This window comes from Diaporthe citri (genome assembly GCF_014595645.1).
Source record: "Diaporthe citri strain NFHF-8-4 chromosome Unknown scaffold_1, whole genome shotgun sequence".
Classification (NCBI taxonomy): Eukaryota; Fungi; Ascomycota; class Sordariomycetes; order Diaporthales; family Diaporthaceae; genus Diaporthe; species Diaporthe citri.
The window spans coordinates 114,050-138,307 of record NW_025064846.1 but is presented as its reverse complement, the minus strand read 5'-3'; the positions used below and the strand labels follow the sequence as shown (position 1 = coordinate 138,307).

Here is a 24,258-nt window from a genome sequence, read left to right as displayed (position 1 = left end):
CTTGGAAAACAGAACGGTGTTTGGCCATCGAGGGCCGCGAATAAAGTCAGCCAGTCAGTCACCAATTATTCCAGTCAGCCAGCCAGTCGGTGGTGCGGTCGACTTGGCACGGCAGCAAGCAGATCATGCCCTGTCAGCGGGCGAAGGATCGAGAGAAATGCAGGGACGCGCCGGCAGTGATCGACGATAGGGTAAAAAAAGAAGACAACAGGAAAAAAAAGCCAAGCTTCAGGGTCTAGACTACGCAGTGCGATGGGGGTGGCAGATTGGGCTCATCTGCCGGGTCTGGACTGAGGGCTGTGGGTTTTCTTCCATCATACCCACCCTTTCCAAGCACTTGCCTGGTGAACTGTTGGGCCACGAATAGGATCGGGTGGAGAATATGGTTTTGGTCGATGGCGAGGAAAAGGGGGGTCTGTTTAAAGCGGCCAAACAGTCCGCCCACCCTCTACCACCCCCCCTCGGTCGGTTGGCGATCCCCCATCTGCAAGTGTCGTTTCAAAGCTGGTTGAAACACTCAAAAACAAAATCCCCGGGCCGTCGGCCGTTCGTGGATTATCAAGGGGTGGGTGTGTGGGGAAAACCGCCTCGGTCTGCGAGCCCAAAATGAGCAGCAGCTGCAAGCAAGTACACACACTTACATGGCGCATGCAATATGTATGTATGAGTATGATGACGTGCTGCCCGTCGATGATGAAAATCAATGAATTGCGCCCGGGATCCGAGAATAGCAAAAAAGGGAAAAAAGTGCAAGCGGTTACAAATTTAGCAAAAGTCAAGTCATTGCGCTCGCGTCTCGGGCGCGTCCACATCTATATCCCGGGACCTTAATGACTGGGGCCCCCCCGGGCCCCCGTTGATACTCTGCTCGCTTTTCTCACAGGCGAGGAGAGTGATTGTGTTGCAAAACCCACCGCGTCGCCTTTGCTCCACTCCCACCAGACGACGAGGCCGCGCACGCCAGGGCTGCGGCCCGCGCGCACAACCTGCGATCGCCGGATATCGAATGATCCCCCCATGAGGGACGGCCGGCTACAACCCAATCACGGGGCTATCGCGAGGAGTATTGCTAGGCTTATTTCCTTTTTTGCCCTTTTTGGTGGTCGTGTGATTGATAATCCCGCGACACGGGGGCCCGGGTAGCATTGCTCATAAGAACTGGTTTCTGGCCGTGCCCGCCCCGTTCCCCATCAGGCTGTGTTTGCAGGATAGACAGCACCGTTGAAGATGATGCGTGGATTGTGTACGTGGGGGAGGGAGGGTGTCGCATGTCTGAAGTGTCTTGTCGCGGCACAGCATGAAGCATAAGTTAGGATGGCATGTCGTACACCTGGTGCGCGGCTCGAGATAGGCCCCACCTGCATTGGCGTGCTTGAGCTTATGCTCAGCTCAGGGGCAGGAACACTGTACGGCCCAGCCCTGCCGGCCATCACGGGAGAGGGAGGAAGGGTGGGCGGCAAACGAGATCTCGGTTGAACAAGTCGGAGTCAGCCTTGGCCGTGATGTCTACCTGGGTGGTAATAATAAAGGCGGGTAAACAAGTTTTGTTGTGTCGTGAGATCTGCCGCGACGCTGCGTCGAAGCGAAAGGATTGACGGATGGATGGGCGGGCTGCTGCTGGATGGCTGGCTGCATGGATTTAGCCTCGCCTCGAAGAAGGCTGAGTTGTGCACTTTGACCGTGTACCGTCCAGCCGGTATATGGTCGCGTGTTGCCTTCGAGTCTGAAACGTGGCCGAAATGTTATCATTGTTGCTTTTTTGTGATGGCAGTTGCTTTTCCTGTCATCCTTGACAGCCTCCCATCTTTCCTGGAGATTGGACACGCTGGGAAAGCATAAGCCGGGAAGGAACATCCTGGTTGCGCACAACGTTGGTTGCCCGAGATCGAGGGATGACGCCGTGTGGCAAGAACGAACGTGCGAACAGACCTCGTCACCTTGTGGGACGATTGATGATGGGCTTCCTGACCGCGGCATCGGGAAGCCGATGGGCTCTCCCGCTCCTGATCCTGATCCTGCCGTCCAGTTGCTACGCCCTTCCTTCTGTGCATCATTGTCGAGATGGAAGTTAATGCAGCGTGCCTACTGCGACTGGAGGCAAGGCTGTTTCAATCAACCCCCTCACTCTCACCTTCCTCCGTCACTCAACTTGAAACCTCCGCCATGCGGGTCCTCTGTTGGCTTTGGGCTCTGGTCTCGAGCGTCTATTGGCTTTGGCGTTTGGCGGTGACACTGCAGTTGATTCTGAGATTGTGCGGCAGACCTACCCTTGGCGGGCCGCAGGATCTACTCCTCTGTCGATTTGCTCGTTGCAGACCCGGGAAGTGGTGGCGAGCAGCGATGCCCGCCATCAGATATCGGTCATGATGACCGGGGACATGGTCTACTTTGTACCAAGTAGGGAGAGTGTGTGTATTGCCCGGGTTCTAACGAACCTACATAGTGCCTGCGACCGGGTCACCCGTGTCATCTTTGCGATATCTGGCAGCCGTACGCAGACTGCATGTGCAATGCCAGCCATGCTTTTTTGGGGCCCGGAAGAAAAGATTGCGAGGACTGTTGCGCCAAACTGTACGTGTCAGTGATCAAAGACGTACATGACGACTTGGGCCGCTCGTTGATGTCATGCGGAATGGCGACCAAAGTATCACAAGCAGCGTCGTTCGTGCTGGACGAGCTCTGACGAGACCTTAATATATGAGGATCTGCACCAGGGCTGGGCGAGGGCAGCGCCCAGCAGGTCCAGCGCAACGGACGTATGATAGCGCTTTACCAAGACGGCTTGTTCAGGGGATGGTTTGGCCCGGCAGGACAATGCTGCCTGCTCCATATTGACCCAAGAGCTTCTTCTGTTGTTAGAAGTTTTGCGCGTTGTGCTGCAGCAGCTGCGATATGGGTGTGCCCTGAATCTGAAATGACAAGGTGCCCGTACCCACATTCGTGCTTACATCGGCGTTTCTGCAGCCCCCCCGTCGCTGTTGCTGCGAGGCTGCAGGATGCTACACTCTGGCCTGGGATGGCACGTGGATGGGTTCATGATCTGCTTCTCGAGCTGAAAGACATGTGTCGTTGATGCGACACACTGCTCTGCAGCACTGATCGCCCCCAGGTACGCCCCAGAGCCTCTACAGTACTTCTACAGCAGACTGGTGGAAATCGTCCCACGTTTTCTCCAGGGGAAATCAGCGCCCGGGTGCAGGCGGGCTGCGTTAGCCTCTCTGATATGGAATGGTGTTGATACGACTTCGAGGGCGACCATTCCGGGTTAGGAGGATAGCAGGCACGCCACTATGTCGTGCGACCTGGTCCTGCAACTTGGATTCTCGTTCTGCCAAAATGGCTCATCTTGCTCTGGATTGCTGATGTCTTGGCATATTGGAGATATCAGGCAGGCCGAGCACAGCACCAAGGCATGCTGCATAGACCATTTACATACACGCACGCGCACACACATATATACACACAACTATATTTATATCTCGTCAATACTCGTCTATCTCTTCCGGAAGTGGGCCACGATTGCGAACGGCTTAGCCTCGAGGCTAGAATGATTTGGGAGCAAAGTCTCCGATCCAATGCCGGCATCTGAGGCGGCAGACGCAAACACGGTAGAGTAATCACCCGTAATATGTGTGATGTTACTCTATTAATGGGTATGCCATCTGGCTGGGCCGGAGAGGCCGCTTCGTAGTTGGCAAGACGGAAGAACAACAACCACCACCACGCCACCACCACAGCGAACCCTCAGCTGCCTGGCCCTGAGGCTGTTTTAACAACCCAAGCATGCTGCAGCAATGACAGGAACCCATGCATGTCGCGCGATGGGCGGCGGAAGTAGCTCCCGTTCTAGCGACCTGCAGACCTTCTGCAGGAGGCTGCTGTCAGGAGGGTGGCCATATGCTGGTTGGCTAGTTGGCTGGACCAGATTCTGACCACCATCTCCGAGCCCCAGGGCCTATGGGGAGAGCCTGAGGGCCAAGGAGGAGGAAGGGCGTTGGTCATCCGGCCCAGGCTGGCCATGCTGGCGGGGAGGGCCACATTATGGAACGCAATCTAGGCAATCCATTGATTTCCCCAAGAGGACTGGCTGCAGATCATTGCATGTCGAGATTGTTGCTACTGCTGTTTCGGTGGTTGACCAAGATGAGGACAATGAAGACAATAAAGACGTGGTGCTCCACACGATGCTTGTTCACCTAGTAGGCCACGGTGAGTAGATTTGATAGATAGTATACAATCGACATCCAGCTGTGACTGGCATTGAGTGACATGGTCCACATGCCTACGGAGTACTACTTAATTGGGTACCTAGGTACATAGCAGCTCCGCCTGAGCAACGTTGGACAGACATGTAACGAACATGCAGATTCACATTGACTGCTGGTGAGGCTAGCAGCAAGACGAGGCATGATGACATGCATAGGCCATAGTTGTTTTTGCTTCTTCTTCTTGGGAATACAAAAACATTAAAATGCCAGTCCTGATGATTCTGTGACCATTTATACAAAGTACCAGTATGCAGTCTTGGCTGTCAGGAACAACAGTCCAGTCTGCAAGCACCTTGAACCTTGGCAATGAACTTCCATGGGTCCTGACCCCCTTCCCCTGGCCCTTTCTCTCTGACACTCTCTTCCTCTGTGTTTTATTCCGTGCTCGCCTTCCCTTCTTGGGGAGGGACCACCCATTGAAAGGGGGGCTTCCCGAACTCCAACTCAAAGTCCAACCCGCAGTGTCCCCAGCAGAGAGGGACCCAAGTGGGACCTCGTTCTCCGCTACACTCCGCCCTGGCTGGGCCCTGGCTAATCCGAGACTGTCCAAGTCCCGAGGGTCTTTCCCCCCACCCCTGGCGACTCCTGGACTGGTGGCTTCTGCTGTAACTGCCCAGGTTTGTGCTGTCAGGCTGTCAGGTTATCCGCCTGTCTGCTGTCCAATGCCCGGTGCCCACTGCCGCACTGCCCGCCCATTCATTCCATCCATCCACCCAATCCTCCCGCCAGTCCCCATCATCAAATCAATGAATCAACCGGGCAGGCCTGCACTTGCTGCACTGTCCTTGCTTCACTCCACTCCACGTCTCGTCTTGTCCTGACCCTAACTCACACTCGCCTCTGCCCTCGCCCTGCCCTGCACCTCAGTCCTGGGCCAGCAGCACGAGTGACAGACAAGAGTGCTCAGACAAGAGGACTACCTGCATCACAGTCCGGCCCTGGTCACACAGGCATATGTCTGTGCCCTTTCAACGTCCTCACTCCTCATTCCGTATCCACGCTTCCACATCCCGCCAGCGAGGCCTAGCTCCTCTCCTCTGACATTAGAGAGCCAGAGCAGAGCCGTGCTCTCCTTCTCCCGGCCTCTACAACTGACAACGACCCAAGCCGACCCAAGCCACGACGGCATCACCACCGCCCCTCCGTCGACAAATCAAGGGTTCCTGCTCTCTAACCCGGCTTCCTCAACCCCCTCTCCCTCCCCTTCTCCACCGCAGGAACAGGACAGCCCACGCAGCCTAGATGCCCTCACCCTGGCCGGCATCCTGCTCTCTGCCTTCTCATGCTACTGATTCACCACCCCTTCCCCCATTGAGCCACGGTTGCTGCTCCTGATCCGGATCGACAACAACTTCCTTTATCTGGCCACAGGAGACAGCACAGCACCGACCAGCAGCCATGGACGACTACCTGGAGAGCCCCATGGATGACGATGTCTTTCCTTGCAAAGGCTGTGGAGAGGTAAATTTGCAGGCTCCAAACCTCCATCAAGAGCGCATCAATATGTGTCTTGACGAAACAATGGCTGACTCTTCTTGAACCGTGAACCAGATCCTAGAAGAGGGCAAGGCCTTTGAGCTTGGTATGTGTGCTGCTGAGTTGCTTGCCCCTTGCCTTTCTTGCCTCTTGCCTCTTTGTGTTCGACACCGATCTGTTTGACGAACGAACGAACGGATGGATGAACGGATGAACGAACGAGCTCTAGACCCTTGGTCTTCTTGGTCTTCCTGGGAGATCAGCTTGCTTCTCTGCGCCCCCATTCTTCGTTCCACACCGGCCCCTGTGCTTGACCATGGTCCCCGAGCCTGAAGCTGACCAGAAGACAGCTGGAAACCGATGGCATCTGAATTGCTTCCGATGCAACACCTGCGGCACCCTCCTCGACTCCGATGCAAACCTCCTCCTCCTCGGCGATGGCTCCCTCATTTGCAACAACTGCACCTACAGCTGTAGCGCGTGTAGCAACAAGATCGAGGACCTCGCGATCCTTACTGGCGACCAGGCCTTCTGTGCGACCTGCTTCCGGTGTCGAAACTGTAAGAGGAAGATCGAAAATCTGCGATATGCAAGGACATCACAGGGCATCTTCTGCATGAGCTGCCACGAGTCGCTCATGGCAAGACGGAGAAAGAAGTCCAAAGCTGCCGCCCATGCGAAGGCGCGAGACAAGGACTCCCCAATGGTCGACAAGTCGCTGCCCGCCTTGCCGCCGAATGCAATACCGCCGAACGCGTTTTCCGACGACCGTGTTTCCCCAGATTCGGACACTCCCACCGAGCTGTCGCCCCGGCCAACCAGGCCCCCGTATCCCAGGAAGGACTCGTCCTCAAGAGGTAGCTCACGCCCCGCTCGCTCGCCAGAGCGGCATCCTGAATCCAACAAGGAGACCGGGCTCGGCCTGCCCGCCCACAACTACCGGAAAAATAGGAACAGCTCCATCATCGGTGGACAGGCTAACATCGAAGGTGCAGACGGTGACAGCTTTTTCATCCCGGTGGCCCTGGATCCCAGCCCCGCGCCCTCGGTGTCGTCCCCACGGTCCAACGGCGACGCCTTTGACCAGCGCAAGGCTAGCAACAACGAAAAGGATTATTTTACAAAACAGGCGGACAGGAAAAACGAGGTTCGCAGTTCCCAGGCCTCTACCCCTCATATTGCTTTCCAGGAAAAACCACGACGGACCTCGTCCGACTACGAAGCCTCGACTCCTAAGGAGCCCGCGCGGAAGCTGTCCAAGTCGTCTAGGTCTGACAGGAGCGTCATGTCACAGGCATCCCCCGTCGCCAGCGAGGATAGGTCCCAGAAGAGTTCGAACGGGCACAAGGATGAATTCAAGCTCCAGGATGCCCCCAAAAGTAAGAAATTAATCACCAACCGGCTCCCTCCACAAATGACCAGCTCCTTGGAGAATGGAAATCCCAAGTCCGTGGATCGCAACGTCAGGAGAGACACCCTGGGTTCCAAATCCGAGTCGCCTCCGCGGTATGGCTCGGCGGACAGGTCTGGAGCCTCCAGGGAAGCCCAGGACGCTCGTGCAAAAGATGATGACAAGCGTCCATCCCTCGAAACAAACAATTCCGCTAGGACCGGAGACACATCAAATTCCAGGACAGTTCCTCGAAAGGACCTCCCCATTTCGGCTGCCAACCGCAGCGGTATGTAGCCAACTCTTTCCAAGGCAACGTGTACTGACGCACATCTGTGTTGTAGTAAACGGCAAATCCACGAGGACCGAGGATCTTACTCGGCCACAGGTCGAGCAGAAACTGAGCGACACATACATGTCCCCGCGAGCTCCTCCTCAGCCACCCGGAGCGACTGCTGCGAAGGATGTGAACAATGCAAAGAATGGGCAGACATCCCCCAAGGTGTCCCCCAAGCTACCGAGATGGAGCTCTGGCGGCGATTTCACCATGGATGAAGACATGGCACGTATCCTGGGCACAGACGAGGGATCCTCCTCGTTACTACGCCGAGTCTCCAACGCCGTGAGGCACGGGCGTACCGGAAGTACAGAATCTAACTCACCGCAGACCAGGACCGCACATGGCAGAAGCATGAGCGAAACGACCCGCGGGACCGCGTCGCCCAGCTGGGACAAGACCCCGATCATCGAGACCGACCAAGGTGGCGAGACGAACTCCATCAGCATTCCCCTGTCCCAGGACGACCCGGCGTTTTTGAAGCGACAACTGCGCACATCGGAACAGCGAGTCGCGGAGCTGGAGAAGAAATTCCATTCCGAAAAGGACCTGTTGTCTATCGACGAGAAGCTGACCGAGAAGAGAAAGACGGTCTCTGTCCTGGACACGCAGACCGAAATCATGCTTCGTGAGTTGGAGGTGCTGGCCGGCTACGTGGAGCGAGCTAAGGACACCCAACGGCCCATCGATTACCATGCTCTTGAGCAGTCTGCCATTAAGGACTTCGTCGAGAAGCTTGAAAAGGTCAAGCAGACTATGTCCGCGACAATCCAGCAGTTGCACACTGAACGGAACCAGTTAATTGAAGACAAGGAGCGCGCGATCGCCGACCGGGACCGAGCCCTCCTCGAGTTCGAGCAGCTGTCATCTAAGAATGCGCAGCTTGCCGATATGAACAACGATCTCACGCACCAGATCCAAGGCCGCTTCAAGTCTCAGGTCGGATCTGATGGCAAGCCTTCCAACGGGTTGGGCATATACACAAACCACAAGTCCATGTCGAGCACATCTGTCCACAACATTGACGCATCAAGCATCCAGACCGGGCCGACCCTAGTCGCTACAGACGTTGATGAGCCTATCCTGGAGGGACCAACCGTGGTGCAGGTGAGAAAGGGGCAAGCCAAGAAGTTCAACTGGAAGAAGGGCGGGAAGTCCGTGGCACAGAACATTACCAGAGTCGGCCGGGCCGTCGCTGCCTTCCAGACAAACGAGCGCGACCCCAGACTCCCTCAACAGGGTGGCTTGAACTCGGACAACATTGGTCTACCATACAACATGACGAATACACAATTTGAGCAGCCGACGACCACGCTACCCAGCGTCAACGGGCAGCAGAACCGCGTTCCTCCTGCTGACGCTCGTGGCTTTGGTTTCTTTGGCAAGAATAAGAACCCTAACCTACCAAAGTCCGTCTCCGCGGCGAACATAAGTACCACAGCCGCCGCGGCGGAGGACCCATCCGTTCTGTTTGGTTCCGAGCTTGTGGAGAGAGCCGACCACGAGCGTCGACAGATTCCAAGTGTGGTGACCCGCTGTATAGAGGAGGTTGAGCTCCGGGGCATGGACGCCGAAGGCATATACCGGAAGTCAGGAGGCAACTCTCAGGTCAAGATGATCCAAGAGGGTTTCGACAAGGTGGACGACTTTGACATCTCCGACCCAAGCATCGACATCGCGTCTGTCACCAGCGTGCTCAAGCAGTATTTCCGGAAGCTGCCCACACCGCTGCTGACTTTCGATGTCTATGACCGGGTCCTGGAATCAGCGGGTAAGTTTGCTGTTGATTTGGACGTAGTTGCATGCGCTGACCGGAACGCAGGCATCGCCGACACCGCTGAGCGCTGTGCTCACCTTCAGAAGACGGTGAACCTTCTTCCGCCAAAGCACCGCGACACTCTGGAATTCCTGATGTTCCATCTGGCCAGAGTCGCCAGCCGGGAGCGAGAGAACTTGGTGAGTTTTTCAAGACACCGGGAGCAGGCCAAATCACAGGCAAAGAAACTGACAGTTGTTCCAGATGTCACCCAAGAACCTGGCCGTGGTGTTCGCACCTACAATCATGCGAGACCACAGTCTCGAGAAGGAGATGACGGACATGCACGCGAAGAACCTCGCTGTGCAATTTATGGTTGAGCACAGCCACGAAATTTTTGCGACCGACTGAGGAGCTGGAAAAACGGGAAGCTTCAGTGCAGCGTCGACCTATCAGTCAGCCACGGAAGGCTGACATTGCGGGAGAAGATGTGAAGACGTGGATGAGCTCCACCCACCGAACTGAGATCATAGCGCCCTCCTACCTTGACCATTGTTGTACATATTTACTTCGCCATGTGGGGGATTTCACCCAAAGGTGCGAGGACAGAAAAGCGGATGAAACCAAGGTGGAAACTCCTTGGTTGTTTTTTTTGACATAATGCGCTGGCAGGGGGGTGAGCCAGCCAAGTTGACAGTGATCTGGCTAGAATTCGATTCCCAGGCTAGCAAGCTCCCGAAATCATTCGGCTGGATGGCATGTGTGCATCGAAAGGGAATTTTTGCAGGCGAGCTTGATACCTAATCCCGTAGTGGAAATGTTATCTTCTGGATGCGAGTACGGTACAACGCTCTCCCCAATCGGTCTCATTGTGTCCAGGTGCCAACGAATTGTTGAGATGTAGAGAGTGGGCTATTTGTGGCGACGAGATGGGTAACCCCTATTCCGCTTTGGCGGTGCGATAGCTTGAACAGCTGGACAGCTATGGAGGGTCTTATCGATAAAGTGTTACGTAGCAGGACCCCTGGACCGCGGCCGTGAACTCGCCAACGTTCCAAGCAGCCGGTGTCTAAGGTACCCAACTAGATGTCCTTTGCGAACCCATTTATTTCTTCTTGCCCACAGACCCGACCCCAGCCCAGACGATCTGCCCGCACGATCAGAAGGTCAGCCTCTACCGATTTCATCCGTGTAAGAGCCTTGCATCGGGGCGTGACTTCCACGAATGCGACCAACGGCCACGGCCGGCCTCCCGCTCCCTAGCTGACCTCGCGACCACGACGACCACAACCACGATCATGTGGCTTGACCGGCTCGGTGCTCACAACAACTTCCAACAGTCCTCCAATCCAAATAGCAGGCCCATTTCCCCCCTGCCTCGACGAGTGTCCAGCCGTGGGAGTCCATACATCACATCACAATCGCGGTCAGGGAGAGGGTCTGAGGCGTCTCTGGTGTCTTCCAGCGACACCGGGTCCTCTGTCTCCCTCCTCAGAGGGTCAGCACGACCCAATGGAGGCCAAATAGGAAGCTCCTCACTCAAGCAGACCACAACTGTCGATGATGGATCCGAGTCGCTGTCCGTGCTCGGCAGGATACTTGGGAGCGAGGTGGCTACGGAGCGAGCAGAGTCGAGCGGCGCCCCGTCGCCTGTAACACAACTGGAAGACCCATTTAGCTCTACCATAACGCAAGAGGATCTTGAGATTGAGTTCGACTTTGGCGGGGTCTCTCTGCGGGAGTTCATAGCCCAGAGCGACGACGAGAGCCCCGACGCAGGTGTACATAGATCGCAGTCAGTTGAAGAATGTATGTGGTTTCCTCTACTCCTCCTTCCACGCTGCCTCGTGACGATGACAACAAGCGGGATCCGACAGAGGCTGACATACAATGACGCGAATTTGTAGACGAGCAGGCCAAGACTAAGTACGAAGAGCTGCACAAGTCCATACGCGCGTGCGACGACGTCCTCAGCTCCGTCGAGACGAACCTGACGAGCTTCCGGGACGACCTCGCGGCGGTGTCCGCCGACATTGAGCACCTGCAGGCGCGGTCCACCGCCCTCAATGTCAGGCTGGAGAACCGCAAGGCCGTCGAGAAGGGCCTGGGACCCGTGGTGGAGGAGCTGAGCGTCTCGCCCGTCGTGGTCTCTGAGATCGCCGAGGGCCACGTCGACGAGTCGTGGGTCAAGATGCTCGCCGAGGTCGAGAAGAGGTCCGAGGCGCTGGCCAAGAATTCGAAGCAGCAGGGGCAGAGCAGGGCGCTGGCGGACCTGGCGCCGTTGCTGGAGAAGTTGACGCTCAAGGTATGGATGGACCCTCCTTGACCCCTCGCACCAGAGAGCGCTCGATGAGCGCGTGTGCTGACTTGTTGCACCCAGGCCATCGAAAGGATAAGAGACTACTTTGTCGCGCAGGTAAAAGCTCTCAGATCACCACACATGAACGCACAAATCATCCAACAGCAAAAGTTCTTGAAATACAAAGAGCTCTACGCCTTCCTGCACAGACATCACTCCCAGCTGGCAGACGAGATATCCCTTGCCTACATGAACACGATGCGGTGGTACTACCTGAACCAGTTTGGGCGGTACCAAAAGGCTCTCGACAAGATTAAGCTCCATATAATCGACAAGACTGACGTCCTAGGTCACGAGGACACGTCTCGGAAAGCAACAGTCCTGGGCGGCGGCACGAGAGGGCTCGGCGGCCCGCCGCACGACGCCTTCAACCTCGGGCGGCGCATCGACCTGCTCAAGACGCCCAACCAGACGGCGCTCAGCAGCTACCTCGCCGAGGAGGACCAGTCGACGCACTACCTCGAGGTCCCGTTCCGCAACTTCAACCTCGCGCTGCTGGACAACGCGACGGCCGAGTACACGTTCCTGGCGTCCTTCTTCACGCCGAGCCTGACCCTGGCCAGGGTTGGCAAGAACTTCAACTACATCTTCGACCCGACGTTCCAGCTGGGCCACAACCTCACGCGCTCGCTCGCGTCCGAGACGTACGACGGCCTGGGCCTGCTGCTGTGCATCCGGCTCAACCAGCACTTCGCCTTCGAGCTGCAGCGCCGCCGCGTGCCCGCCATGGACGGCTACGTCAACGGCACCTCGATGGCGCTGTGGCCGCGCCTGCAGGCCGTCATGGACGCGCACTGCGAGTCGGTGCGCGCCATGACCTCTGCCCTGCCGCAGCGGCCCCTCCCCGCGCGGCGACGGCGCGCCACCAGCGCGGCGCCGCACGTCGCGACGCAGCGCTTCGGGCAGCTCGTGCACGGGATCCTGTCGCTCAGCGGGGGCGGCAGCGACGACAAGCACGGCGGGGGCGGGGGAAGCGGCGACGACGAGCCCGTGGCCGCGTCGCTCGGCCGCCTGCGCAGCGAGATGGAGGCGTTCCTCACGCGCTACAGCCAGGCGCACTTCGGGGGCGACGTCAAGGGCCGCAAGCGCGAGAGGTTCCTGTACAACAACTACAGCCTCATCCTCACCATCATCGGGGACCTCGGCGGCGGGAAGCTGGCGGCCGAGCAGGTCGCGCACTTTGAGGGGCTCAAGACTGCGTTCCAGGAGGCTGCTTGATCCGAGTTCACTCTCGGGACACCGGAAGAAAGGGGGAGTAGAACGTGACGTCGTGCTGCCAGGTGGGAAATTAGGGTGTGTTGATTGCTTGGGGGATCTATGGCAATGTAGGAGGCCTAGACTACCCCTCGCCTGTTCAAAAAGAAGGGAGAGATTGGTGCATCCGCACGACTGGCAAAGGAGTGAGAAATGTAAAGTATTCGGCCAGCGTGTACTTCATAGATTCTCTCGAATGGTACCCGCTACATGGTTGCCGCTGCCACTCGGTTATTCTACTGTATCGCCAGGCTTCTGTAAATGCTGAGGCTCAATTTAAAGCTCAGTTCATATCCAGGGTACAGATGTATAACACCTGTAAGGAACAGGAACTCTTCGTCTAGGCTTCTTCGGAGGGTTCTTTGCTATATTTGAAAGGGGAATATTTGAGATTATAAGCTCAGCAGCCAGCATTAGTAGCGGGTTCTGTTGCCCCCCAAACACCCTTCCCTCTATGCCCAGTTATCTCTCGTCGAGGAGACGGCTTTCCACCATGCTGTGCCAAATTACAGCCCTTTCCTCCTATGCATTTAATGTACAAATCTTATCTGTCCCCGGCCCCAAGAACAGCCCCACAGTCAAGTTTAACAAGCTTACGAGAACTCCTGCCACCACGCAGAGACCAGTGCCGTCATGTACCGCACCGGACCGGCAGCGACGCCGTTCGACAAGGCCGACCTGCGGATCCAGTACGCCAGCACGCCGAACGCGACCGCGACGCCGACGGCCCTGGCGGGCTTCCTGTAACGCCAGAGGGCCTTGAGGACCCTCTCGCGCCTCTCCTCGCGCCGGAGCTCGATGATCTGCTGGTCAAAGAAGTAGGCGCCGACGGCGAGGCTCTGGCCGGCGCAGTCGCGCGCGGAGCGGGCCGTCTTGAGGACGCTGTGGGGGGAGACGCCGCGGCGCCAGGAGGGCAGGGACTCGGGCGGGTGGTCGGCGAGCAGGCGGCAGGCGCCCGCGACGATGCGGTCGGCGCCGAGGGGCTGGGGCAGCTTGGAGAGGACGGAGTGGAGGACCTCGGGCTCGCCCGCGGGGACGGAGAAGAGCTCGTCGCGGCGGCCGATGACGATCTGGGCGAAGACGTACACCGAGAAGACGGGCTCGGCGGCGAGGAGCACGTCGAAGAGGCGGGCGATCTCGCCGAGCGACTGCACGTCGTGCGCGTACATGGTTATCGTGCCCGACAGCGCGAAGAAGGGCTCCGCCTGCGGGAGGTGGCGCGCCAGGGCCGGGTCCGCGGCGCGGATGATGTCCGGGATCAGGCGCAGCTGGGCGATGGCGGCGGAGAGGTTGGGGAGCATGAAGTCGCGGATGCGCAGGGCCGAGAGGCGGGCCACGGCCGGGCTGCGGAGGTGGGTGGGGAGGACGAGGAGGAAGACCTGGCATATGTCGTGATAGCCTTGGAAGTAGCACAGGTACGAGTGCCGCCTCAGGACGGAGAGAATGAGGTCGGACAGCTCCTGCTTCTGGAGGGTGAGCTCTTGGTCGGATTCGTCTGTGGGCGATGTCAGAATTGTCGCGCGGACCAGGTGAGATGAACTGAAGGAGGTGATTTCTTTCATGTCGCAGTCTTACAATTAGGGTAGTAGACAAAAGCTCTGGCGACGTCCAGCTTCACTTGCTCCTCTTCCTTGTGAGGCTTGAGATGTTTCCATGAGTCGTCGACGAACTCTGAGGCAGTCAAGCGCACTGCTTCGTGGCTGACAACAGACACCTTCTCGTCCTCGTCACTTGGGAGCTGAACTGGTAGTCCTAGCAGTATAGGCCCTGTGTATTATCAGCACATGGCCTTCCCTCCTTTGATGCAACCTAGGCTGTTCCCCAGAGAAACGTTCTGGTCTTGAGAAGCTATCGCACAAACTCACATGCCTGTTGCCGCAGTTCATCTTTGATGAACCCTCCAGGAGACTCAGCTAGAGCCTGCAGGCCCTCAATATCTCTCCGTCTACAGGCGTCGGTGATCTCTCGCGCCTTGAGCTCCTCCAGCTCGGCGTTGCTTTCCGTGACCTCGGGTTGTGACCGGGGAGACCTAGATGGGTCGCCATTGCTCTTTTCGTCTGCAATTGCATCGCTGCCATATGCCAGGTGCTCATCCTCGGCGTCCATATCGTGCTGGCCCTCCCAGTAGGGTGCTGGCAGGTCGCAGCGTCCCAGCCTTACTCCACGCGATGTGTTCTCCTCAAGGTGAACAGGTCACGCCGGCCGAACAGGCCCGTGACGAAGTCTCGACCAGGCAGGCCTTAACGTTTAGTGGGCAGTCCCGCTCACAGACTCGTGTGACTTGGTGACAGTACGAATGTGTGAGTTGCAGGGGTTTCGTGGCAGATCTCCAGCAGGCGTTCGAAGCCCCAGTGGGCTATTGAAGCCACCGAGGTGTCCGGATGCGCTTGCCGACGCGTCGTCGAGGATGCCACTGCTGGCCAAAGGCGATCGAGACAGACCCGAGGAACTTTTGTGCCTTGATTGTATGGGTTGTTGAACGGTCGACTTCACATGCCAGATAATGCAGACAGGGGGGGGTGTTGGCGATATGATGTCCGTGATTGAATGAGCTCAGGCTGAAGCTTCCTCTCACCTCAAATGAGACGGGGGGCGCCTCTCGAGCTTGGGCGAGATGTGACGTGCCCCACGTTCCTGGCTGGCCCCCTGAAGCAAGGGCTTTCCATGATGAGTTGTTAGGGGTCTCCCGCCTTGTCACAGCGGGTAGGGCGACCCGCTAGGCCGATCAACCGAACCATCTGGGCACACCGAGCGAGCCACTGAACCATGGCAACCTCGACCACAGAACTCGAAGTCGGGTGACAAAGTGGTGGTTCGGGTCAAGGACATATCTACATGAGTTTATGCTTAGCACTCAGGTCGCTGGTATTTATTGCTTACGACACTCAAATATTGGGCAATTTTGGGCTCGTCACACACACATGCATTAATTCGCTTGCTTTCTCCTCCAACCCCCCCCCCCCTTAATGCGTACTGTGCCTTTGGTCAGTAAAAGACTGATCATGATCAACATGGGGCTTCCTTCTGACCACCAACCCCCTTCGACCAGATGACCAGATGACCACCACCCCCAGGGTCTGATTCCATCCTGGCCCCAGCCTGGCACAACGGCCACTGCTTCTCGGTTATGTACTGCCGAGACCTGCTCCATCTGGTCAGACAGAAAGCTGCCTCCAGGCCCTGGCCCGAGAGCACGGAGACAGGCTTGGAGGTGACATGGGGCGGGCCCGATCGGTAGGAATCCTGGGGGAAAAGTGATCAGTCAGGTCTGTCTCGATGTCACCCCGGTGTGAGGACCGATGAGCTGCCGGTCTAGTCTACTGGCTCAGCCTTGTGCGACTAGCATGAGCCTGCAGGGCGAACCCTTGAGCGTCTGTCGACCTAGGCTAGTTATCTTGGGAACTCTTGGAATGCAGCGGCGTCGTCTCGGGTCGTGCACCCGTTGACCATTCTCTCGTGGACTGAGGCTCACCCTTGACCAAGGACAGTCCCTCCGTCCCCCAAGGTATCTCGGGGGAAACGACTGGATTTGGAACAACAAGCAGCCAGTGAGCTGGCAGAAGCAAGTACATAGGTAGGGAAAATTAATAATGGAAGCTTGTCGTCTGAGGTGAGTGGATCCACAAGGGAGAGCCAGCTGGGGGGTGCTCTCCCGTCCGGTAAGCCCAATGACCCAAGGAGGTATTGCCGGCTTATTAGTGAAAGCCATTCCTCTGGTTCAGCTTCATCGACACCTAGGTAGCGTCATGACTGATCAAGACATCGTCGCCTTACTCAGTTGCCTTGTCTGAGGTGCTCAAGTGACCAAACCCCCGAGCAACTTCAAGATCCAGGGCGCCGATATCAGGAACAACACCGGGCACGCACAGCAGCAGCAGTTGGCCTTCTTGGGCACGGCAGGCGCCTCTAATGCAGTGTCGTCCGTTTCGATCATAGCCTGAGTGAGGCCGGCAAGCTCCGGCCGCAGCAGGATCCGCTCGCTCCCGAGAACCTTTTTCAGATGTAGTAATCCATTATTGCGCTGACTATGCCTCCGGTGACTGGGATCGAGTACCCTGAAGACAACGATGCTGGTTAATGCTGGTTACGCGGCGCGGCCTGTACCTAGTTCATGCCTTCCAAAGTTGTCCTGAGTATGACGGGGTACGGCAAGCGAGGGGCCGCAATGAACTGATCGTAGCCCATGAACGCAAGAGACGAGACCAAACAGCAATTCAATAGACGATGCAACTGCGACTGTGGTGTTGCCGTGAGGTTACTGAATACCTAAGAGTACATCGGGTTTAGCAATGTCTTGCGTGCTGACTGAGGTAGCGCCCGAGTCCTCTTTTGTGGGGCCCGGACGGGTCGCGTCAACTGATTGAGGGGGAAGCTGCGAGCTGCAAGCAAGCTACGAGCTTGCGTGCATGCTTCCTGCCGTGTGCCTCTAGGACTCCCTCTCGGACCGTCCCACTTGGTCCAGCTTACGGTCACGATCACTTCTGACGTCGCCAACGCCCAGGCTTGTCACCCGCGATAAACGCAGGCAGTCCGCCCTCGCCAGAAAAGACACCCGCGCCTTACGAACGGCTGGGCTGGCTAATTCTCCTGGTGCTCGAACAGGTTGGACGAGGAAGCCAAGCGCAAGGGTTCGGTCGCTTATCTGCGAGACGGCGAGGGCACAGAAAAGGCAGGACGGGCCTTGCGTGGATCTGGATAGCCCCACGCGCGCATCACGCACGCATTGCCGATTGTACATTGGATACCTTGGATGTGCAGCAGCACCGCTCGCAGCCCATATAAGACCACACCTCCGTGACACATCCCAGCTGCCCCCTTCGCGGTGCACAAACTTCTTCGTCAGATCCAGGCCCAAAGTCAAAGTCCTAATCCAAGTCCAAGCAAGTCCAAGTTCGGGACGCACAGGGTCATAGACTTCGGTCAGCTGCCCTTCCCGTCCATTCTCTCGCTCCCAGCCGCACTTCGCCCTGCAGCAGTCTGCGAGCCCACCTGCCGCACAACGAGGCAACTGGTGACGTTCCTTAGAATCGATCCTTCAAGGCTTGGGGCTGCCTTGCCATTCACGGTTCATCTCCGCATCGCCATTGTCGCTTCGGGCTGATAGCGCTGGGCCACCCTACGTCGAATTCACCAGTCACATGTGGGGTGTGTGCCTGCGTCAAGGGCGGCTCGAGGACAAGCCCGCTGTGTTTCCATCAGCTGCACGCCGAGCAGTCGTCAGTGCCCTGGTCTGGTCACCGAGAAGGTCGCCTCGCCCTTAATCACCCCGGAGTGCCCATGTGGCTTCGCTCGGTCCTACAGACGTCACGGGCTGTATAGCTCAAACCTCGATATCTCCTGGAAATGGCACACGGGCCTGTTGAACCTCTCATATCTAGACCACCTGCGACCTTCCTTCGCCGTTGGTAATACAGCACGGGCTGTTCCCCTCCACCGCGCAGCACACACTCCAACATGGCTTCTCAGTTTCAGTCCCAGGTCCTCGAAAATGGCCAGTGGGTTACGAGGACCTCGAACGTCAACGACGTCTTGAGCAAGCCCGCCACGAAGCCGGCCAAGCAAAAACAACCTCCACCCCAATGTGGGATCATGACCAGGACTTTGGTCGAAAGCCCGGTTGCTCATTGGATCCTCCCCGTGCGACTTCGTTCCCCTCAGCACAATGATATCGCAATAGTAGGCGTGAGTACCTGGTTCTGTTCTCCCTCCCCTCGCCCCCCAAGTCCCACGCCCCTCCACAACATCAAAATAGCAGCCATGAAAAGACGGCCGACAGATTGCGCTATGGCTGATGACGAGCTAACAATTCCACGCCACGAAGGACCACTACGTGCAAATCTCAGAGCTTCAGGACGACTTGCAGCTCCACAGCGTTGCGAAGAAGAAGGACTTCGGGTCGCGAATTCGCAATGCCAAGGTCATTGGCACTTTCAATCGCGATGATATTGACGCCAGCAGGTTCCAAGCTAGTCGGTCTCACAGGCAACAGGACGATGATATTGACGTGGGAATGTCCGAGGTTTCCACCCAAGTATCACCCCCAAACCCGCCGCACCTACCTCCTCAGCTACTCCTGATCGTCTTAGAGACAGGCGACTGCATCTTCCTTTTCCTGCGGTCTGCAAGAGATGGCTCTTTCGAGTTTTCTGCGTTACAACACGAACTCGACACTACGCGCCTCGTTCGCCCCGGTTTCCATTTGGCAGTCGATCCGAGCTCGAGGTACGTGGCACAAGCCTGCTCCAGGGACATCTTCGTCGTCCACGAGCTTGAATCTATGAGCAACCTCAACAACTCTTTCATCCACGGCCAGCCTTTGAGGCCAGTCAAATCATCTCGCCCGCGTGCTGTCAATGGCACAATACAAACCATGGACTTTCTCTACCCAAGGCCACAAGATCATCACCATATCATTTTGCTACTTATAGTGGTCAACAGAGGCATCCCTCGTATGGTCACATATGACTGGGAACTGGGGGATGACGTCGGAGAGGCGTTGGCCGCGGAGAAAATGGGCCACTTGTTACCAAGAAATCACGAGATGCCCCTCCTGATAATCCCACTCACAATACGCACGGCGTTCTTTGCTGTGTCAGAGGGAGAAATTGCGTTCTGCAAAGACATCCTACACGGTTCGCCCACTTTTGAACCTTGCGAAATTGGAGACTTTGCTCCATCCGAACACCACGACGGAGCAGAGCCGCCATTGTGGACTGCCTGGTCCAGGCCTCCTCGACTCTCGAGATTCCATCCGAACAACGATCACATTTACGTTGCGAGAGAGGATGGGCTTGTGCTATTTCTCGAATGCGACTCTGAAAACATACTTGGAGCTGCGTTTAATCACGGAACATTTTGCAATGTTTCCACGGCTTTCACAAGCCTTTCGCACCACAATGACGATATACTGGTATTCGGAGGAGACTCGGGGCTTGGGGGCGTATGGAAGGCAAGTTTCCCTAGCTATGTGTATGGATGAGCAGCCTACTGACGATATGTAGGCTCCCCCAAGGGAACAGGTCGTCAGGCTCAGTCAGATCCCAAACTGGTCGCCTACTGTCGATTTCGTGACAACGAACGAGTCTCGGCGCTGGGATGACCATAACGGCGCGACAGGGAAGACCCGGACAGGCTTGGAAAGGGACGCTGATGCTCTGCCGTCTGGCTTCTTCAAGCCCGATAGAATATTTGCTGCGGCCGGAAGAGGACGAAACGGTTCGATAGTGGAATACCGACATGGCCTGCGAGCAAATATCGGCATAGATTTCGACTTCGGCACAGTGGTCAAACGATGCTTCATGCTTCCAGCCAACGTGTCTGCACCGGATTACGGCCATCACTTGCTGATATCGCTGCCTGGCAGGTCTGCCCTCCTGCGTTTCGACCCGGATTTCTCCGCAACGTTTGACGTAGATCCCGACGAAACTCTATACGACACATCTTCACCAACCCTTACGGCAAAGCGTGTCTCTGAGGACTTCATCGTTCAGGTCACAGAAAACGGCATCGTCCTCATAAATTCGTCATCGAGGTAAGTCATTAATCAGTGTGTCTCTGTTCTGTTGTCACTTGTGCGGCGTCTAATAGTGGATAGCAAACAACTTTCGTACGCCTCTCTAGGTCTGGGCGGCGCAGCTGTCACAGATGCTACTATCCAAGGGAGTATCCTTGCCGTCACATCACATGCGGACAATGTCTTTGAACTACACACCATGCTGCTTGATGGTACCACCCTTGAGGCTCATCATCTGAACAGAGAAACGTTCGAGGGTGAAGTGACATGTCTTGGGCTCTGTAACATTGGAGGCAAAGCTCATGCTGCTGCGTCTTTATGGTGGAACAGCGCTATATACCTGGACTTATACAGCATACAGGATAAGGAGCACGTGAAAACCATTCCTATCCAATCTCGTAAGTACAAGATTTCACCACTCACCACCAAGTATAGGAGGGAAGGGCAGGGAACAGCAGCTGCCAAACAGATATATGCAGCTTCGTTCGATTTATTCTTCTGCCTTGTTCCCAAATTCATCATCCTCGAATGATTTACTCTTTGTTCCATCGTTTTTTAAAATTCCGGTTCTGTTGTGACTAACCTGTGCACACAGTTGCCGAAAGTCTATCGCCAGATGATTTCCAAAGGGGCATAGTAAACAGTATCGAACCTTTCACAAGCATCGTGCCAGTACTGGATGACCCTGGAAACAGTGTTATCATTGCTGGGAGCCGGGACGGGGCATTGCTGACTCTCGGTCTTGATGTTGGTTGCGAGGTGGCATCAGTGTCTCTGGAGAGGGTGGGCTCTGTGCCAGCTTACGTTTATGAGGCTTTCTATGGATCGGCGTTTGTTTGCTGCGATTCGAGCTTCACGCTTATTGGCGACTTTCAAGGAGGTACACGAGGATTTGCCAAGAAACAAAGTGTCTGGACTGTGGATGCGAACGACAGCAGCAAGCTCGCTCCCAGCATTACCTCTGTTGTGGTGTTGCAGGAGAGCCTGTCTGGCAACGTCGCCAACACGCCGCTTCTGCTTCTCGCCACAGATCACGTTCTGCTTGCTGAGTTGCAACCGGAATTAGGACCTGTCCAGCGACAGATGCCTCTGGGCATGACACCCCAGAAACTGCTTTATTCGCACGTCCTGAAGTGTCTGGTCGTGGGCGCAAGAACGCTGGATGACAGGCCCACGCTGAGGCTCATCGACCCTGACACCGGTGAAGACCTCTCTCTTCCTTTGCATGGCCAGACGAGAGAGCCAGCTGACTTCATAAGTGGGCTGGGGAAACCGGGAGACCGGATTCACTGCCTAGATGAGTGGCATATTGAGTCAAAGAACAAGAATTTCTACTTCATTCTGGTGGGCACGAACGGGGGCCCATCAGATGGAGGCAGGGTCCTGATTGTTTCTCCGCAAATAGAGAGGCCAGCACAAGGGGAAAGCCGTGGAAGGATATCGTTTTGGACTCGGCACAGGATAAAAGGGCCAAAAGAACCTGTTTACGCCGTAACCGCCACCGGTCGCAAGATTCAAGCCACATTTCACTCGGAACTCGTCTACTACAGATTGGACGAGGGAGAGAAGAAGCTCACACAGGTTTCCACCACACAGCTGGACTCGGAGGCCTGGAAGCTGAGCATTCTCCCCGACTCGCCGCACACCCTGGCACTGACGAGGCGCGACTCTCTCTGGGTGCTCGAAGAAGCCGAAAACGCGGCCGACGGCTTCGAAGTACGCCATGTCGACCCTTTCACCCCACACGGGCTGGACATGCTCGAGGTAGCCGGAAACTGGCCCCCGCCGCCGCAATCGGGCCTGCCATCAGAGCCACCGCCGTCGATCGTGCTCATAGCGGACCAGGAATGCGGCCTCAACGGGCTCTGGATACCGTGGGACTCGCCCGACAAGGACTGCGAGGTGCTGTTCGAGACGGATCTACCATCGACGGTGCGAAGGCTGCGCCTGGGAAGGACGCTACCACCATGGTCGCGCGAGGCGCGGAGTCGGCACGGCGGCAAGCGGTTCGGGCTGCTAGCCGCGTCGGCGGGCGACGGCGAGGTGCTGGGGATGGGTATCGACGGGTCGCTGCAGCACTTCACGCTGCTGGACTTCGGGGCCTGGCGGTTCCTGCGGTTCCTGCAGAACGTGTCGGAGACGTCGGCGGAGCTGTACCCGTTCACGTACATGCAGTTCGAGTCGGCCGAGGACGAGGAGGCGTTCGACCCGCGGCCGTCGGCGACGGACCGCGACACGCTCGAGCGCCAGGTGGACGGCGACCTGATGCAGCGCATCCTGGACCGGCGGGCGCTCGAGGGCCTCGTATGGTCCAGGCGCGAGTGGGCCGGGTACTTTATGGAGTACCTGGACGGAGTGGACGGCGGGAGGTGGACGGGGTTCGAGGGCGTGGTGGGCGAGGAGGAGAGGAGCAGGGCGTACGTCCGGCTGGCTTATGAGATACTGGAGTTCTTCCTCGTGCCGATTATCTAAACAGAAGGGGGCTTTTGTCTGTTCTGTTGCTTGGATGCTACTGGGCTCATAGACGTGGAGGGGTTTTGAGGTGGTCACATACTACGCATTCGTGCTTTATCCTTGTGTCTGCATGTGGCTCTTCTCCTTAGGATATATCAAGTAGGCTGGTTGAACAGTCAACCTTGCGACTGAAATGTGACTTTGAATGGAGTTCACGTCTACATTTCGGCTGCAGCTCGCTTTGTAAGATCCCAAACGCAGTTCACAGTGTCATGGCTACGGGTTCCATGATGCATCACCATGGCGGGTTTCTCACATTATTTCAAGCTTCAAGTCAAGGGCGTCAATTATCTGCTATATGTGACGAGAATAATGGAGATGGGAAGTCTTCATGGACGGCATTTCCATTCAGAATGTATTATAATACTGTCTGACCTGTACGCAGGGGAATGAGGATGCAATCTGTGACCAGAAGAGGAGGGGGGGTACTTCCCACCGGTCACAATTGCAAAGGGATTTGGATATGCATCACGATGCCTTCAGGTGCCCGAGAAAAAGAAAGCATAGGCTCATGCTAACGTAAAAACAGGGCTTGGCTCTCTTATTCCCGCCGGTTGTTAGTCAAGTCGGACTAAGACGTCCGAGGCCAAGCAATTGCGTACGCTTACTGTTAGTAATACCAGGCTCGATAACCTGGAACGAGAACAAACACGTCGGTTTTCTGTCGAATTAAATCTGGGGCAATTAGGTGTTGCCAACTGTCGCGGGCTGCACGGGTGGCTGTCTGCATCACTCCCTCCCGCCCTGTACCCGAGTCTGGGCCTGCTGGAGCTGTGAAGTCATGGGTTGGTGGGGCATCCTGGAAAGATTCTGCGATAGAGGGGGACACGGCGGGCATGGCGGGGTGAACGGACTGATAACGACTTTCTTCTTCTCTCTGTCCCACCCAAGGTGGTGTGGGCAGATTGATTTTGTTATGCCCACGGTTCGCGGCCGCGGGTCCACATCTTGATTGACGGCCCACGGACCACGGACGGACGTCCACGCAGCCGGAACGGTGACGATGGGATTCTGATCCACTGCCCAATGTCCATGATGGGGCCAGGGGTGGCTGAGGAATGGGGGATGTTTGCGGTCTGAACAATGGAAACAAGGCTGTCTTCAATGTCGCATTGCCCAGAAACGGTGGTCGATGGTCGTCAAATGTTGGTTGGTTGGCTGGCAGGGCGAGAATGGGCATGTGTGACAATGCGAGAGGGCAGCCCAGTCGGTTCGAGAAACTTCTGGCGCCCAGTCGCTCTTTCGTCCCGCGACCCATCCTCGCCTGACTGCACCCCTGCGGCGTGGGCTTAGCCAATCTTCAAGGCTTAGCTCCCAGGGTCTGCCAGCTTCGCAACCAGAGCTGGGCTGGCCTAGGCAGGGCAGAGCGCGGCAACCAAAGCAGTTTTTTT

At 56.7% G+C, this 24,258-nt stretch overlaps 4 protein-coding genes across 4 annotated transcripts; 3 read left to right on the top strand and 1 right to left on the bottom strand.

The window, feature by feature from the left end:
• Window positions 1-5,666: 5,666 nt before the first annotated feature.
• Window positions 5,667-9,638, top strand: INS49_000037 (uncharacterized protein; the record flags this gene model as incomplete). Its single annotated transcript, XM_043160875.1, has 6 exons — window positions 5,667-5,729; window positions 5,820-5,850; window positions 6,095-7,423; window positions 7,479-9,242; window positions 9,294-9,427; window positions 9,492-9,638. 6 exons carry the CDS (start codon window positions 5,667-5,669, stop codon window positions 9,636-9,638), a joined length of 3,468 nt encoding a protein of 1,155 aa, XP_043029381.1.
• Window positions 9,639-10,525: 887 nt separating this feature from the next.
• Window positions 10,526-12,804, top strand: INS49_000036 (uncharacterized protein; the record flags this gene model as incomplete). Its single annotated transcript, XM_043160874.1, has 3 exons — window positions 10,526-11,036; window positions 11,135-11,532; window positions 11,608-12,804. 3 exons carry the CDS (start codon window positions 10,526-10,528, stop codon window positions 12,802-12,804), a joined length of 2,106 nt encoding a protein of 701 aa, XP_043029380.1.
• A 629-nt stretch (window positions 12,805-13,433) lies between these two features.
• On the bottom strand, window positions 13,434-14,946 carry INS49_000035 (uncharacterized protein; the record flags this gene model as incomplete). The annotated part of the gene is made up of 3 exons (XM_043160873.1): window positions 13,434-14,335; window positions 14,416-14,607; window positions 14,706-14,946. 3 exons carry the CDS (start codon window positions 14,944-14,946, stop codon window positions 13,434-13,436), a joined length of 1,335 nt encoding a protein of 444 aa, XP_043029379.1.
• A 3,348-nt stretch (window positions 14,947-18,294) lies between these two features.
• INS49_000034 (uncharacterized protein) lies at window positions 18,295-22,825 on the top strand (the record flags this gene model as incomplete). Its single annotated transcript, XM_043160872.1, has 5 exons — window positions 18,295-18,522; window positions 18,662-19,062; window positions 19,853-20,362; window positions 20,684-20,751; window positions 20,949-22,825. 5 exons carry the CDS (start codon window positions 18,295-18,297, stop codon window positions 22,823-22,825), a joined length of 3,084 nt encoding a protein of 1,027 aa, XP_043029378.1.
• Between the last annotated feature and the right edge of the window lie 1,433 nt (window positions 22,826-24,258).